Source organism: Choloepus didactylus, chromosome 9, assembly GCF_015220235.1.
Source record: "Choloepus didactylus isolate mChoDid1 chromosome 9, mChoDid1.pri, whole genome shotgun sequence".
NCBI lineage: Eukaryota > Metazoa > Chordata > Mammalia > Pilosa > Megalonychidae > Choloepus > Choloepus didactylus.
In genome coordinates this window covers 53,243,419-53,259,826 of record NC_051315.1, presented here as the reverse complement: position 1 = coordinate 53,259,826, position 16,408 = coordinate 53,243,419, and the positions used below count along the sequence as shown (strand labels likewise).

Here is a 16,408-nt window from a genome sequence, read left to right as displayed (position 1 = left end):
GCATTTTCCAGTTCTCCCTCTGTTTTTTATTTCTAGCTTCATTCTATTGTGGTCAGAGAAGATACCTGTATGATTTCAATATTTTTCAATTTATTGTGACTTGTTTTGTAATGTGACATGTTTAATTCTTGCGAATGATCCATGTGTACTAGAGAAAAATGTGGATTCTGTTGCTTTTGGGTGAAATGTTCTATGTATGTCGGTTAGGTCTGTTTGGTTTATACTATCATTCAAGTCTTCTATTTCCTTACTGATCTTCCTTGTAGCCTTAGGAGGTCCCCTATTTATCGGAATTTGAATGCCACATCTACTGTCTATGACATAGACTATCTTTCCCTCTATTGTATGACAAAAAGCAGGTAATCTTTTGCCCCCAGCCACTTTGACTTAATTGTTTCTTATACTGCTTAGCTGTCAGTAAGCTGCTTCTGTCTACAGGGCAAGTTCTAGGGGTTTGAGTCCAAGAGGAGTTTCCTAGTTCGATCTTTTAGGCTGCTACCCAAAATATTGGCACTGACATACAGCACAGTATGTGTGTAGGGGTTATTCTGTTCCCTCCAGAACAGAGTCAGGGACCCACATTGGGAGCTCAAACTGGATCCACGCTGCACTTTGGATGGGTTCACAGAGAAGCTAGCAAGGGCATCATGAGCTTCTCCTACCCATTTTTAAAATACATATCCTCTAGTTATTTTTTAAATTCAATTTTAGTGAGATATATTCACAAACCATACAGTCATCCACAGTGTACAATCAGTTGTTCACAGTACCATCATATAGTTGTACATTCATCACCACATTTTTTTAACATTTTTATTAACACACACACAAAAGAATAAGAATAAAAATAAAAGTAAAAAAGAACACCCAAAACATCCCATATCCCCCATCCCTCCTAATTATTCATTTACTTTTTGTTCTCATTTTTCTACTTATCTGTCCATACACTGGATACATGGAATGTAAGCCACAGGGTTTTCACAATACATGGTCAAACAGTGCAAGCTATACAGTTATACAATCATCTTTAAGAAACAAGGCTACTGGGTTGCAGTTCAACAGTTTCTAGTATTTCCTTCTAACTATTCCAATACACTAAAAACTAAAAAGAGATATATATATAATGCATAAGAATAACCTCCAGAATTGTCTCTTGACTCTATTTGAGATCCTTAACCACTAAAACTTTATTTTGTTTCATTTCTCCTCCCCTTTTTGGTCCAAGAAGGCAGTCTCAATCCCATGATGACAGGGCCAAGCTCATTCCCACATGTCATGTCCCTTGTTGCCATGGAGATTTACACCCCTGGGAGTCATGTCCCACATAGGGGGGAGGGCAGTGAGTTTACCTGCAGAGTTGGCTTAGAGAGAGAAGGCCACATCTGTGCAACAAAAAAGGTTCTCTGGGGGTGACTATTAGGCACAATTTTAAGAAGGCTTAGCCTAGCCTCTCCTTTGCAGTAGCAGACTTCATAAGGGCAAGCCCCAAGATCAAGGGCTCAGCCTTCTAAATTGGTAGTCCCCAGTGCTTATGAGAGTATCAGTAATTCCCCAGGTGGTGAAGTTTAATATTTCCACATTTTCCCCCAGTCCCTTAAGGGGGTTTTGCAAACACATTTTTATTCTCTGCCCAAATTACTCTGGGATGTACCAGAGCTTCACACAAACCTGTACAAACCAACCAGATTTCACTCCCTATTCAAAGTTCCATATAATTATGGTGTTTCAATAAACTGACTATACAAGTTAAATTTTATAGGGTGCTACAAAAAATATAGATTTTACACCTATTAAACATCTCTTCCTTTGGTCTCACACAGAAGTTGAAGTTTTAAAACACCGTCAATATCATCCTTTACTCTTTAGTCTGTTTTACCTTAGTCCTAAACAAGTCCATTTCATGCATATCTCTAATTGAAGTCTGATGTCTTTTTCAACCTCTTTAACATTTGCTGTCTGGGGTAATGCTGACATTCATAGCGGCCAGACTCTGGCTCTGAGTCTCGGGTGTCACACAAATACCCGAAGTTCCAGGGACTGACCAAGTTATACACAAAGAGCTCAGCATCTCAGAATTCAGAAATAGCGATTACAACTCAGGGAATAGATGCAACTGCTGTAAGAGCTTACAATCTAGGAACCTTTACAATAAGCCTTCCCCTGATAACCTGTGCTCTCAGATTCAATTCTCAGAGTTGGCATATTGTAGTTAGTCCATATTAGTGAGGCATTATAATGTTTTTCTTTTCATTTCTGGTTTATTTCACTCAACATACTGTCCTCAATGTCCATTCACATAGTTGCATACCTCACAATTTCATTCTTTCTTGTAGCAGCTCAATATTCCATTGTATGTATATACCACAGTTTGCCATTCCATTCATCAGTCAATGTACCCTTAGGCCACCTGTATTCACTGCGAATCGAGAATACTGCCCTTATATACCTCACTGTACAAATGTCCATTTGTGCCCCTCTTTTCAGTTCTTTACAAGTATATACCCAGTAACAGAGTTGCAGGACCATATGGCAATCCCATGCTTAGCTTTTTGTGGAACCACCACACTGCCCTCCAGATAGGCTATACCATTCTGCTTCCCCACCAATGGTGATTAGGTACATCCCTCTCTCCACATTTTCTCAGGCACTTGTATCCCTCTGTTTATTTTTTAGACAGTTTAATTCACACACCATACATTCCCTCCTAAGTAAACAATCAATGGTTCCCTTTATAATCATATAGTTATGCATTCACCACCACTATTTATATGAAGACATTTCCATTTCTTCCACAAAGAAACAAGAAGAGGTGAAAAAAAGAAAAAGAAAAGAAAAGAAAGGAAAAGAAATGACAACTAAAAAGCAACAAAATAAAAAACAAAATACAATAAAAAGGTCAGACAACACCACCAATGCTAAGAATCCCATACCCCTTCCTGATATCCCCCTCTTACAGATATTTAGCTTTCGTATATTGTTTTTGTTACAGTTAAGGGAAGCATATTACAATGCTACTGTTAACCATAGACTCTAGTTTGCATTGATTGTATTTTTCCCCAGTAGCATCCCATTTTCAACACCTTGCAAAGTTGACATTCATTTGTTCTCCTTCCTGTACAAACATTCTTATATTTGTACATTTAATCACAATCATTGACCACTCTAGGTTTCACTAAGTTTTATACCAGCCCAGTCTTTATCTTCTATCTTTCCTTCTGGTGTCCTACATGCCCCTAACCTTCCTCCTTCAACTGTATTGACAGTCTTCTTTGTTCAGTGTTCTTAAAATATTGTGCTACCATCACCCAGTATTGTGCTATCCATTGCTGGATCTATACAATCAATCCTGTTGAACACTCTGTATTCCTTCAGCATCAAATGTCCAGTCTTTACCCTCTTTCTCTCTCCTGGTATCTTCATTTCTACACTCTTCTCCAAACCTCTCTGTCCTGTCTTTTCCTATCTGTCTGTAGCGCTCCCTTTAGTATTTCTCATAGAGGGGGTCTCCTGTTCATGAACTCTCTCAGTCAGTGTCTGTTTTTCTGTAAATATTTTAAACTCCCCCTAATTTTTGAAGCACAATTTTGCTAGATATAGGATTCTTGGTTGGCAGTTTTTCTCTTTCAGTATCTTGACTATATCACAGCACTGCCTTCTCGCCTCCATGGTTTCTACTGAGAAATCTGCACATAGTCTTATTGAGATTCCCTTGTATGTGATGGACTGATTTTCTCTTGCTGCTTTCAGAATTCTCTGTCTGTCTTTGATATTTGAAAATATGATTAATAAGTATCTTGGTGTAGGTCTATTTGGATCATTTCTGTTTGGGGTATGCTGTGCTTCTTGGACCTGTAATTTTATCTCTTTCATAAGAGTTGGGAAATTTTCATTGATTATTTCCTGTATTATTCATTCTGTCCCTTTTCCCTTCTCGTCTCCTTCTGGGACACCTATAGCATGTATATTTGTGTGCCTCATGTTGTCATTCCATTCCCTGAACCCCTGTTTGTATTTTTCCATTCTTTTTCTTCTGTGTTCTTTTGTGTGTAGGGTTTCAGATTTTCTGTCCTCTAGTTCAGTAATCCTTTCGTCTGCCTCTGCAAGTCTATTGTTGTTTGTCTCCATTGTGTTTTTCATCTCTTCCATTGTACCTTTTATTCCCATAAGTTCTGCCATTTGTTTTTTCAAGCTTAAGAATTCTTCCTTATGGTTACCCAGTGTCTTCTTTATATCTTTCATCACTTTTGTCACATTTTCTTTCAACTCGTTGATTTGATTTAGATTTGCTGGAACATCTTTAATTAGTTGTTTCAACTCTTGAATTTCAGTTGGGATGTTAGTTGTTCCTTTGACTGGGCCATGTATTCATGTTTCCTGCTGTGGCTTGTGATTTTTTGCTGTCTAGGCATTTGATTTTCTTGATTAGTTTATTCTAGAGGTTGTTTTCTCTCTTTTGCCTAGAGTTTTCTTGTTGGTTTTCTTTGATCTCTATATTTATTTGTTTTTATCACTGGCTGGTTGTCGATTGGCTCTTTCTCCCCAGGCTTCCCCCCAAATCAGTCACCCACTATGATCTATCACAGTGATGGGAGGTAGGCACTGGACACCCCAGCAAGTTCACTATGTGTGATAATATAGATCTGCTGGCTTCCAGTGGTGCTGTGTTTTCTGCCAGTCAGCAAGACCTGGGTTTTTTTTTTTAAAGCCCTGCTTTGACAGTCATGTTGTCCATATTGCTCAGCCAAAATGGGGCTGGGTTTCTGTGCAGGACATGTAGACCAGCTCCTGTGGTCCTAATAAAGGGTCTGGAGCATCTTTTTGAAAGTGTTTCTATTCCCTTGCACTTTCTGGACTGTCCAGCAGATTGGGCTGTTCAGTAACTTACTCATCCTCAGAGGCTGCTTTGCCTCTGAGCACAGGCTGGGTCTGCACAAGTGAGTGGAAACTGTGGGATTCCTATGCCTTCACTTTGCTGACCAAAATCTGGCTTGATGTGGGGTTACACCTGTGGCAGAGTACTCCCTCAGCTGACTTAGTGCTCTAGCCATCCCCAAGGCAAGGAAACGGTCACTGACTGCTGCTTCCCTCAAGAGTGAGGGAATGGTTTTCAGACCCAGGGCTGGAGAACAGTTTTCAGACCCAGTCTCCGTCCGTGTTTTCTCAGTCTCTTTGTCCCTCACTGACCTGGACCTTGAAATGTCCTCCCCTGTCCCCTGGGTCTTCAAACAATGGGGGGTATGTCTCAGTGCTGTGAGAGTTTTTAAGTCTCTGTCCCTGGTGGAAGGGTTCCCATCTGCTGATTCTGTGCCTTTCCCACACTGCGCCCAAGTGAGGGGGAGGGGAGAGGACTGGCTGATCTGGGACGGAAGAGTCCTACCTGATATTTCTTCTCTTTCTTCAATTCAGCATCTGCAGGGTCCTTCTCCAGTCTATATCCTATTCCAGAGTTTCAGACAATTCAGAATTGTCCTTTTTTTCATTGAATCTCTGGGGAGAAGTTTTCAGCAGCTGTTTACATCACCATGTTGATGACATCACCCTCCCTACCCAAATTTAATGCTGTGTTTTTTTGATTCAGCTGTCACCTAGTTACTGCAACCCTTTAACTATTTTCCAGAGCTTTGAGGATGATGCCTCTGCCAGTTTTTGCTAGTTGTTCAAAGATCCTCTGGGGGAACAGCACCCTGAGCCTCTTATGTTGCCATCTTTGTCTACTGGAAGCATACTTTTAAAAAGATGATTAAGAAGTCAAGCCCTCAACAAGCAAACAAGAAAATTAAAAATAAGATACAGGTTTTGGATATTTTATTTTTATTTCCAAAGAATATGAATACAGGAAGTAATTGGCAGAAAAGATGACTTTACCTCTTGTTTAAATTATGTTGTTTCAAGATGTCTTCCTTTTATATTAGTTCTTCTTTAGTCATTAAGATTTATTTTTGCAGCTCCATTTTGCCATTTTTATTTATCCTCATAAGATAAAAATAATGTTCATATAGTAAATCATAGACATTTTAATATTATGAAATTATCTTAATTCTTAACTTCATTAAATTTCATTTTCTGATTAAGACAAAAGTTAATGATAGTTTAAAAATACATATTCTAGTTTTCTCCATTATAAAATATGAGTAATATTTCTTTCCAAAGACATGATGCAAGTCAATCTAAATCACAGCTTTTTTTGTATCTTGACTTTTATAATATAGCTGCTTCATAAGCAGATGGACTTGACATTTAAATGACAATTCATGAATCTCAAAGCATACTAAAGACATGAGTTCAGAAGTAATGGATTCTCTTAACCAGAGGATGGGTTATTCCTTTCTAAATTGGAGTTTTCCCATCTTACTGGAGAATATGAAAAGATAGGATTGTTTTAGTAGAAAGACAAGATTACCTTGAAAAAATCTGCCCCTTAATCTAGCACTTACATAACTGCATTACTTATTTAACCAAAATATTTTATAGCACCATTTTTTCTTGACTATGTATTTTAACTTTTTAATTACCTAAAATGTATTTTGTTGCCAGCCACCATTTTCACTCCTTTCTGGAATGGAAAGTTATTGTTAAGCAAAGCACTGAAAGATAACTGTGAAAGATATTTTCATAGTTAAAAGTGTGTTTTTTTTCCAGAGAAGTATATCAGAGAATTCCCTGGTAGCAATGGACTTCTCAGGCCAGAAAAGCAGAGTTATAGAAAATCCCACTGAAGCCCTTTCAGTTGCAGTTGAAGAAGGACTTGCTTGGAGGGTACTAGTAGCTTCACTTTCTTCAAAATATTTATTTATGATTTGAGTTTGTTGCACTCAAAACTTGAAAATCATTTCTCCCTTCCTTGTGCAGAAAAAAGGATGTTTACGACTGGGCACTCATGGTAGCCCCACTGCCTCTTCCCAGAGCTCTGCCACAAGCATGGGTAGGTCTGTATACAGTCTTTATAACTGAATGGATGGATGGGTGTGCACTTAGATGTAGTCAGTGAGGGGGTACAGTAGAAAGTACATGTAATTAAATTGTGAACATTTCAAACAGATCTTCGTATTCATCCATTTTATTTCTTCAGCCATCCACCGATCACAGCCATGGTTTCACCACAAAATTTCTAGAGATGAAGCACAGCGATTGATCATTCAGCAAGGGCTCGTGGATGGGTAAGTTTGATTGTTTCAATTTTGAATGGTAGTGATTTCAGTGTCTCCTATAAGCAGTACTTACTTATTCAATACATATATAAAGTTTTTGACTTTGGCTTATCATGAAACAGAAGAAACTTCTGTTTTTAAGGGTGATTACCATTTTTTAAGGGTGATGACTATTGTATCCTACCAATATCCACATAAACCTAGTATATCATGTGTGCTTAGTATTTGTTGCATAAATAAACAGATCACACAGTAGGATGCTCTGCTTTTAACCAGTGGTCACAAATATTACCCATTATGTGCAATTCCAACATCTCAGATATTGAGATGGGAAAAATAACTAAACTTGTTTTAAGGTGTTAATTAAGTTGGTGGTAGATATTGGAAAAAATTTTTATTTGAATATGAAATTAATATGCTTTCCAAAATATGGTTTGTCTTGTGATATTATCCTACAAGTTTTATTTTTAAGTATAACGCAAGACACATGAAGTAAAGGCTGTTTCTTACATTATTTGCTGCTTGTTTCTTTTTTTTTCTCTCTGCATCCCGATTTTTTTTCTTGTAAATTTTAGCAGATTAAAGTAATATACCTACATAGTAGTACTTCTTGATTGTTTCGCATGTTATCTTTTTGTTGTATACCATGGAGAGGATGCAAGATAAATATTATATTATGAAAAATTTATAATGTAAAGCATTTTATTTTTCTGAAATTATTAAGTAATTTGGATACTATCTAAAACTCTAAATTCTTTTTGCAAATTCATTGCAAAATAGGGAGGTTGTCTTGAGGTTTGACTGAGAAATAAAATCAACATAATTTTAAACAAAATAAAAGATGGAATCTTTTATCTTCAAGGGTTGACTTAAGGTAATGACAAGGTTTTGAGGTGATTTAATACTGAAATTTGAATAAAAATATATCTTCATATGGAAGATTATTAACAGAAAGTCAGTATTTCACCAAACTTTAAATAAGAAAAGATTTTCATATGCTTCTCTGTGTGGAGCACAGCCTTTTTGGATATAAATTTGAACAATCAGCAGAATTTCAATCTGGGGGAAAGCAAGAAAGGAATAACTCACAAAGAATTGTTAAAATGCTTGGGAGGATTAATTTTGGATTAATTTTCCTTTGTTTCTGTGACCAGTTTTTGTAAATCAAATCAAATAATTGTACATAAGAAATTATAATATATTCATATATATAATTAAAAAAAATTTTTTTTAAATATTCCTTTGGAGAGATGTGATGGTACCAAGCAGTCCACTAGGTGGTAGTGGAGATTTGCTTGGGAGAGGGAGAGAATTACAGCTTGATTTATCCTTGAAACTCCTTTTTGTCCCATCTCGCAGTGATGTAATGTCAGAATCTCACACAGCACAAATAAAATGGATTATCTCATCAGATATCTGTGGTGTCTCTTGCCCAGGCACAGCAACATTAGGTTGGCGTCACAAGTGGGGACTTGTTTGCACAGTCTGTTTGCCAGCAATTAATACAAAACTGGTTTTGCATTGTATTGGCAGTACATAAAAATCTATGCTGGCAGCATTTTTCTTGAGGCTGTTTGGCCATGTTTTGTGTTTCTAGGCTGGCATTATAGATGCTTTTCTGTTACACTCCATTCTTCAGGGTAAATGTTGTTTGGGTGATTCTTTTACTTCATATGTTTTGCTTAAACTTTTAAAAATTATTTCAGGATTGATTTTTTAAGAAAAAAATATTCATTTCTCACTGTTCTGACTTCTTGTTGTACATAAAACAGTAGGACCCAGAATCAAAAGAAGAAATGGGATCCAGTATAGGAGAGGGGGTAGGAAAATGATTTCATTCTAAATAATTTTCTCTCTTTATGGCCTAAATATGGCCCCAAAACTAAAACACCAATACACTAATACCTCTTTCTCTTTGCAAAAGAGAACTACAATTATATGTGAATACCCATTTTCCCAGTTAAAAAAGGACATATGGCATTAATTGTTGATGCCAACATAACATTATATAAATTATTGTGTAAGCAAACAATTTGACAGATGGGCTGTATGTTTATTCTATAAAATGATTATTAGCACTGATGACAGTTTTATATATAAGTTTATATTTTACCATACTTTTTACCGTGTTGTATAATTCCACCCATTGAATGCACAGTAAAGGAAACCCAGGCTACAACATTCATGAATACATTTCCTGGATTTTTTACATGCTATATTTTATGCAACCCATGAGTAAATGTAGCAACATATTGAAATTACTTCTCTCTCCTTAGAGTTTTCTTGGTACGGGATAGTCAGAGTAACCCCAAAACTTTCGTACTGTCAATGAGTCATGGACAAAAAATAAAGCACTTTCAAATTATACCAGTAAGTAACCTGTGATTTTACATTCCTATATTAGAAGTGATCTTAATGCACAAGCTTTTGGAAACTTTGGTTTTCTTTTGGTCCTCTTATTAAATATAATTTGGGAGCTTGTGCTTTGACTAGAGTTAAGTTTGGCAGAAATGATTTTATGAGCCTGAATTAATATAAGAAATACAGGAATTATAAAAATCAAATTTTCCTTTTTCATGAAATATGATTTAGCGATATTGCATAGATCCCATGCCACCTATTGTTAAAAGGCCACTAGAGATTTTTTTCTCTTGAATTCTACTAACGGTTCTTTAAAAATTATGTTAAAACCCCTTCTCTCTTCCTCAAAAATATTTTTAGTTTTGTTTTGTTTATATAGTTCTGATAGAAATACAGGTGTTATGGAACTGGTGAACCTTTAAACTATTCTGAACACACTTAAAAAATCTCCGTGAAAAATAAAAAAATCTCTTCTGGGTGACACAATTTGCTTTGGGCTTTGTATTGCTGCTGCTGTGTGTGTGCCTATGTATGTGTGTGCGTACACACGTGCACTTGAATGTATGTAGTCTGTACGATGGAACCACTTAGTATGAAATAGAGATTCATTCTACTTTCGGGAAAGTATTATGTAAGATTGTTAAATTAGTAGTATTTCCTATTGATTGCCTCTTTTGGGAATTATCCAAAGGCCATGAAAAGTATCCTCCCTATTTCTTTGATTATGTGATCAATGTCCCAACAAGTATGACTTGTTTAATGCCAGAAGACTTCACTACCAAAAAGAGCCAAAACAACAAAAACCAAAACAATAACAAAAAACCTCACTGACATTCCATTAGCATAATATTTGATGGCCTCAGAATCAATTTAGTTATACAAATGTAAATATTCATTTTTAATATACTAAGGGAGGCTATTAAGTAGGCAACATTTAGAAACGGAGATTAATTTCTATATGTGAGAGCATTAAAATCCTCTGGTTACTATTTCACAGACCTTGCAAATTTCTCATTATTCATTGTTCAGGATAATGATACTATCTTAACTAACAGAATGTTGGAAGAATTAGAAGTAGAGAAAGTGCAGCCATGCTGCTTATACTAGGAACAGTTGATTTTTTTAGAAGTATGCATGTCATATCATTCTTTTCACTGTTCTATAATTTTAGAAACCTGTCAATTTTGGCATATAAAGACCTAAGTATGCAATGAAATATGATTTCTGTTCTCAGTAATTTGCCTTCTTTACCAGTTTGCTGTTATTCCTCTTGTAGGTGGAAGATGACGGTGAAACATTCCACACCCTGGATGACGGCCACACAAAATTCACAGATCTAATCCAGCTGGTGGAGTTTTATCAACTCAATAAGGGCGTACTTCCTTGCAAGTTGAAACATTATTGTGCTAGGATTGCTCTTTAGCCAAACCAGAAGTGACTTGTTAAACTGTTAAAGAAAAAGGACTCTAGGGGTGGGGGAAGAAAAAAGAAAGACCAGAAATAAGGGTGAAAATGTTGCCATGGTGAAAAAAATGTATTTCACCTGCAAGTTCAAAAAATTGTTTGTGCATTGCAAATAATCAAAGACTTGGATTGACATTTCTTTCATCATTTAAAATTCGTTAAAATTAAATCTAAGAAAGAAATGATTTGGTGTGTTCTTGTGTGATTTTATATTACTATAATATTTTCTTCAAATATGCATATTTAAAACATCTATTTGTCCATATTTATTGTAGCAGCATTAGAATTCTTACTCACAAAATATGGAAAAGTTTCTGGGTTCAGAATGAATTTGCAGAATGAATTTCAATTACATTACTTTTTTTTGTAACTTAAGAAGTATGATTAAGATCTTAAGTTACCAATTAAAAGAAACTACCCACAACTTGTTAATAAAACTAAAAGCTACTTTGAATTCTGTATTTTCTGCTTATATTTTATCATAACCTTAAAATCACACCATATTTTGAAGTACTTTAAAATTATTTTGAAATATTGATTTTTTTCTGAATGAATTTTATATGTTATTGAATTATTAACTATACTGAAAAATTTATACTGGTATTGTAACTATTAGTGACCCATTTTTCATTGCAATTTTTCAATCAGTTAATGATTTACCAGAACCAAATTCTTATTAAGAGAATGATCAAAATATAGAGGACACATGTAATTTGCACACATCTTTTTGTGGCATATGAGCTGTCATAATGTTACATTGTCACCTTAATATTTCACATTTGTCTCATGCTCTAGCTTTCAGAGGCTCTTAAGATCTTTTCACTACTAGATCATTAACCCAATCAAAATGGGTGAAATAAAAGATTCAAAATCTATAAGGATCCTAATAGGTAAATCCTTTCTCTCTTTTTCTACCCCCTTTTCAGTTTCTTACCATAGCAACATCAATATGGAAGCCAAAAATTTTGGAAACTTGAGACAAAAACCTCCATTATCATCTCCTTGAGACAATCTGAAAAGTTTTTGATGGGATTCTATAACTCTGTTTTTCTCCTTTTTCACGGGAAGGATTTTCATTGTTCTAAAAAAGAAGAAGAGCAGAAAAAAGGACAGCCAATAAACATTAAAATCATGCAAGATATTGCCTATTTTCTCTAATTGGCCCTTGTAACAACATTGTGGGAAAGTTAGAAATATTTTTTAAACAGTATTTAAAAAATGCATATTTTAGTTTTAAATAAAAGATACTTTTTTGGTAGCAAAGCATCTGAAGACATTCGTGAAATCCTAATAAAATTAATTATAACTGAAAAAATTATTGGTTCAGTTTTTAAATATTAAGTTTACTTTTAGCCAATGCAAACCCAATTCCCTAAAACTCTGAAACTTAGAACATAAATCTGATGTTATGAAATAGTGATCCTTTGTCTACAAAGGCTTGAAATACACATAGAACTTCTAAATGCAACAGTAGGGACTAAACACACATCTTTCATCCTTTCAGAACAGCCCTGAATATTCCTAATTTGTAATAGTACCTTGAGTTTTGACTTGAAATGCCTCATCTCATTTTGTACCAGTTCAGATCAATGATATCTGAAAATGTAATATTTTAAATACTATGCTGTCATAAATTGACCTATTTATTCATCTTTGTTACTTACATCTATAACTTCAATAATCTAAATTTATTATCATGGAATCCAGATTTTGGATGTAATTTCTTACTTTGACCTTAAAGTATGTAATCAAGTAAAATTATTGAGGAAAAGTTGGCAGAGGGCAATTGTTTTTTCTCCTGATTCCTTCTGATAAAGGGCTTTACTCACACGTATGTGTGTTTATGTGTGTGTTTTTTTTTGTTTGTTTGTTTGTTTTTTTTAATTCAGTTTTATTGAAATATATTCACAAACCATACAGTCATCCATGGTATACAATCAACTGTTCACAGTATGATCATATAGTTACGCGTTCATCACCACAATCTATTTCTGAACATTTTCCTTACATCAGAAAGAATCAGAAGAAGAATAAAAAATAAAAGTGAAAAGAGAATACCCAAACCATCCCCCCATCCCACCCTATTTGTCATTTAGTTTTTACTCCCATTTTTCTACTGATTTTTTTTCAATTTTTTAACTTTGTTTATCAAAAAATTAAAAACAAACAGGCAAACAACAACCAAAAAAACCCCACAGCATTTCAAACAAAGCAATGGATTAAGGAAAACAAATAACCTAAAATAACTACTTTGCTTCCAATATGTTCCTACCATACCCCAAGAAAATTAATAAACCATGTCCAAACAGAGGAGTAAGAAAAACAAATAATCTAAAATAACTACATTGCTTCCAACAAGTTCCTACCATACCCCAAGAAAATTAACAACCCCTAAGAAAACAAAGGAATAAGAGAAAAAAAAAACCTAAAATAACTCTATTGCTTCCAACATGATCTTACTATATCCAAGAAAGTTTACGAACCATAATCATTCCTGAGCATTCCCATAACATTGAGATTACCCTCCATAGTTTATCTGATCTTATTAGATTATCATTCCCCCTCCACTAATTGGTATCTCTAGGTCCCCTACATTCTACAGTATAAAACATTGTACATTTTTCACAGAATTCACATTAGTGGTAACATACAATATCTCTCTTTTTGTGCCTGGCTTATTTTGCTCAGCATTATGTCTTTTTTTTTTTTTTTTTAATCTTCATTTTATTGAGATATATTCATATACCACGCAGTCATACAATACAAATCGTACTTTCGATTGTTCACAGTACCATTACATAGTTGTACATTCATCACCCAAATCAATCCCTGACACCTTCATTAGCACACACACAAGAATAACAAGAATAATAATTAGAGTGAAAAAGAGCAATTGAAGTAAAAAAGAACACTGGGTACCTTTGTCTGTTTGTTTCCTTCCCCTATTTTTCTACTTATCCATCCATAAACTAGACAAAGTGGAGTGTGGTCCTTATGGCTTTCCCAATCCCCTTGTCACCCCTCATAAGCTACATTTTTATACAACTGTCTTCGAGATTCATGGGTTCTGGGTTGTAGTTTGATAGTTTCAGGTATCCACCACCAGCTACCCCAATTCTTTGGAACCTAAAAAGGGTTGTCTAAAGTGTGCATAAGAGTGCCCACCAGAGTGACCTCTCGGCTCCTTTTGGAATCTCTCTGCCACTGAAGCTTATTTCATTTCCTTTCACATCCCCCTTTTGGTCAAGAAGATGTTCTCCGTCCCACGATGCCAGGTCTACATTCCTCCCCGGGAGTCATATTCCACGTTGCCAGGGAGATTCACTCCCCTGGGTGTCTGATCCCACGTAGGGGGGAGGGCAGTGATGTCACCTTTCAAGTTGGCTTAGCTAGAGGGAGAGGGCCACATCTGAGCAACAAAGAGGCATTCGGGAGGAGGCTCTTAGGCACAACCATAGGGAGGCCTAGCCTCTCCTTTGCAGCAACCGTCTTCCCAAGGGTAAAACCTGTGGTAGAGGGCTCAACCCATCAAACCACCAGTCCCCTATGTCTGTGGTCATGTTAGCAACCATGGAGGTGGGGTACGAGAATACCCCTGCATTCTCCACAGGCTCCTCAAGGGGGCACTGCATCTTTTTTTTTTTTTTTTTTTTTAACTTTCCCTTCTTTTTTAAATCAACTGTATGAAAAAAAAGTTAAAAAGAGAACAAACATACAATAAAAGAACATTTCAAAGAGACCATAACAAGGGAGTAAGAAAAAGACAACTAACCTAAGATAACTGCTTAACTTCCAACATGTTCCTACTTTACCCCAAGAAAGTTACCTAATATAGCAACATTTCTGTGAACTTGCTCCTACTATATCCATCAGAAATTAACAGACCATAGTCATTCCTGGGCATCTCCAGAACGTTAAATAGCTTATCTGTTCTACTTGGATTATTGTTCCCCCTTCCTTAATTGCTCTCTATTGCTAGTTCCCCTACATTCTACATTATAAGCCATTTGTTTTACATTTTTCAAAGTTCACATTAGTGGTAGCATATAATATTTCTCTTTTTGTGCCTGGCTTATTTCGCTCAGCATTATGTCTTCAAGGTTCATCCATGTTGTCATATGTTTCACGAGATCGTTCCTTCTTACTGCCGCGTAGTATTCCATCGTGTGTATATACCACATTTTATTTATCCACTCATCTGTTGACGGACATTTGGGTTGTTTCCATCTCTTGGCAATTGTGAATAATGCTGCTATGAACATTGGCGTGCAGATATCTGTTCGTGTCACTGCTTTCCGATCTTCCGGGTATATACCGAGAAGTGCAATCGCTGGGTCGAATGGTAACTCTATATCTAGTTTTCTAAGGAACTGCCAGACTGACTTCCAGAGTGGCTGAACCATTATACAGTCCCACCAACAGTGAATAAGAGTTCCAATTTCTCCACATCCCCTCCAGCATTTGTAGTTTCCTGTTTGTTTAATGGCAGCCATTCTAACCGGTGTTAGATGGTATCTCATTGTGGTCTTAATTTGCATCTCTCTAATAGCTAGTGAAGCTGAACATTTTTTCATGTGTTTCTTGGCCATTTGTATTTCCTCTTCAGAGAACTGTCTTTTCATATCTTTTGCCCATTTTATAATTGGGCCGACTGTCCTATTGTCATTGAGTTGTAGGATTTCTTTATATATGCAAGATATCAGTCTTTTGTCAGATACATGGTTTCCAAAAATTTTTTCCCATTGAGTTGGCTGCCTCTTTACCTTTTTGAGAAATTCCTTTGAGGTGCAGAAACTTCTAAGCTTGAGGAGTTCCCATTTATCTATTTTCTCTTTTGTTGCTTATGCTTTGGGTGTAAAGTCTAGGAAGTGGCCGCCTAATACAAGGTCTTGAAGATGTTTTCCTACATTATCTTCTAGGAGTTTTATGGTACTTTCTTTTATATTGAGATCTTTGGTCCATTTTGAGTTAATTTTTGTGTAGGGGGTGAGGTAGGGGTCCTCTTTCATTCTTTTGGATATGGATATCCAACTCTCACAGCCCCATTTGTTGAAAAGACCATTGCGACTCAGTTCAGTGACTTTGGGGGCCTTATCAAAGATCAGTCGGCCGTAGATCTGAGGGTCTATCTCCGAATTCTCAATTCGATTCCATTGATCTATATGTCTATCTTTGTGCCAGTACCATGCTGTTTTGGCAACTGTGGCTTTATAATAAGCTTCAAAGTCAGGGAGTGTAAGTCCTCCCACTTCGTTTTTCTTTTTTAGAGTGTCTTTAGCAATTCGAGGCATCTTCCATTTCCAAATAAATTTGATAACTAGCTTTTCCAAGTCTGCAAAGTAGGTTGTTGGAATTTTGATTGGGATTGCATTGAATCTGTAGATGAGTTTGGGTAGAATTGAAATCTTAATGACATTTAGTCTTCCTATCCATGA

The 16,408-nt window shown here is 35.9% G+C and overlaps 1 protein-coding gene across 5 annotated transcripts in view; it reads left to right on the top strand.

Annotated features, from left to right (window-relative positions):
- Window positions 1-11,400, top strand: part of GRB14 (growth factor receptor bound protein 14) — a 139,541-nt gene extending 128,141 nt beyond the window's left edge. Inside the window, exons 9-13 of one of the 5 annotated variants that reach the window (XM_037849997.1) lie at window positions 6,640-6,756; window positions 6,850-6,922; window positions 7,070-7,157; window positions 9,425-9,518; window positions 10,786-11,390. In XM_037849997.1, the coding sequence (XP_037705925.1) occupies window positions 6,640-6,756; window positions 6,850-6,922; window positions 7,070-7,157; window positions 9,425-9,518; window positions 10,786-10,932 (519 nt within the window). In that variant the 3' untranslated portion in view covers window positions 10,933-11,390. Of the gene's footprint in view, window positions 1-6,639; window positions 6,757-6,849; window positions 6,923-7,069; window positions 7,158-9,424; window positions 9,519-10,782 lie in introns of all 5 variants that reach the window. The other 4 variants (XM_037849996.1, XM_037850000.1, XM_037849998.1 and 1 more) reach the window with 4 other exon arrangements.
- Window positions 11,401-16,408: the final 5,008 nt, after the last annotated feature.